At 46.6% G+C, this 1,111-nt stretch overlaps 1 protein-coding gene across 1 annotated transcript in view; it reads left to right on the forward strand.

Moving 5' to 3' along the window:
• The first annotated feature begins 217 nt into the window (after nt 1–217).
• Nucleotides 218–1,111, forward strand: part of nelfb (negative elongation factor complex member B) — a 98,228-nt gene continuing 97,334 nt past the window's right edge. Inside the window, exon 1 of the mRNA XM_037679953.1 lies at nt 218–397. Coding sequence (XP_037535881.1) covers nt 296–397 — 102 coding nt within the window. The 5' untranslated portion in view covers nt 218–295. The remainder of the gene's footprint in view (nt 398–1,111) is intronic.

A 1,111-nucleotide genomic window follows, 5' to 3' on the forward strand; every position in this document is an offset into this window, starting at 1 on the left:
CTTTAATGTCTGTACTCCTGAGATTTACAGAGGAAAAATGGTGAGAATGAGTTTAGATTCAGCTCTGACTGATTAAACCACAGATACTTCATGTCTCCTGACAAACTGGTTACACTGGGTGGAGCGGTCGACCGTTCCAAGATGGCGGTGATATGATCAGTATGTGAATGGACACACGGAACCTTTGCGTTTCAATGTTTCTGACGGATTGTTTACAGAGTTGCCACAAGGGGAAGTTATGTCTTGGCAGCGGAAGTTGTGATTTGAGTTCAGCGCGTGAACAAAGAGGAGCAGGATGTTTGCGGGGCTGCCTGAGCTGGGGATAGCCAACGGAGAGGACCTTAAAGAAACTCTCACGAACTGCACGGAGCCTCTGAAGGCCATCGATCAGTTCCAGGTACGGTCCGTTCGATGAGGGACGGGCTCGTCACGTGGCCTTCACTGCTGCAGCCTAACAACACCCCTACAAACACGCGCACTTCACAACACTCATCATCAAATAACGCTTTATGCACAACTTTTATGCTTTGTCCTTTTACCGCTTCTGCGCATGCGCAGTACTCGCTATCAAAGGATGTAACGTTTGTCTGCCGTGTTAGTAAAATATCTCATGAACCACCGGACGGATTTGATTGAGACTCTCGGGAAGTAATCAGTGAATGTTCTTCTATATCTTTCTACAAACTGAACTCAATCCATTGGAGACGGCGCCACACACAGATGTGTGACCTCTGACCCAGTCACCTGACAGATGTTGAGACAGACTTGGTGTCAGAGTCAATTAGTTGTGTCAGTTTTTGTGTTTAAACTTGCTGTGTTAGCACAACTTCTCACATCTATGTGAAGAACTGGGGCCGTTGAACCTGAAGGATGGCTGCAGCTCAGCTTGACACACTTGATCACTGGTGTGGTAGTAGCTGAGACTAGTTCTTTGATCCCTGGTGTGGTAGTAGCTGAGACTAGTTCTTTGATCACTGGTGTGGTAGTAGCTGAGACTAGTTCTTTGATCACTGGTGTGATAATAGCTGAGACTAGTTCTTTGATCACTGGTGTGGTAGTAGCTGAGACTAGTTCTTTGATCACTGGTGTGGTAGTAGCTGAGACTAGTTCT

The sequence above is a fragment of the Nematolebias whitei genome, chromosome 8 (assembly GCF_014905685.2).
Source record: "Nematolebias whitei isolate Nwh7 chromosome 8, NemWhi1, whole genome shotgun sequence".
Lineage (NCBI taxonomy): Eukaryota > Metazoa > Chordata > Actinopteri > Cyprinodontiformes > Rivulidae > Nematolebias > Nematolebias whitei.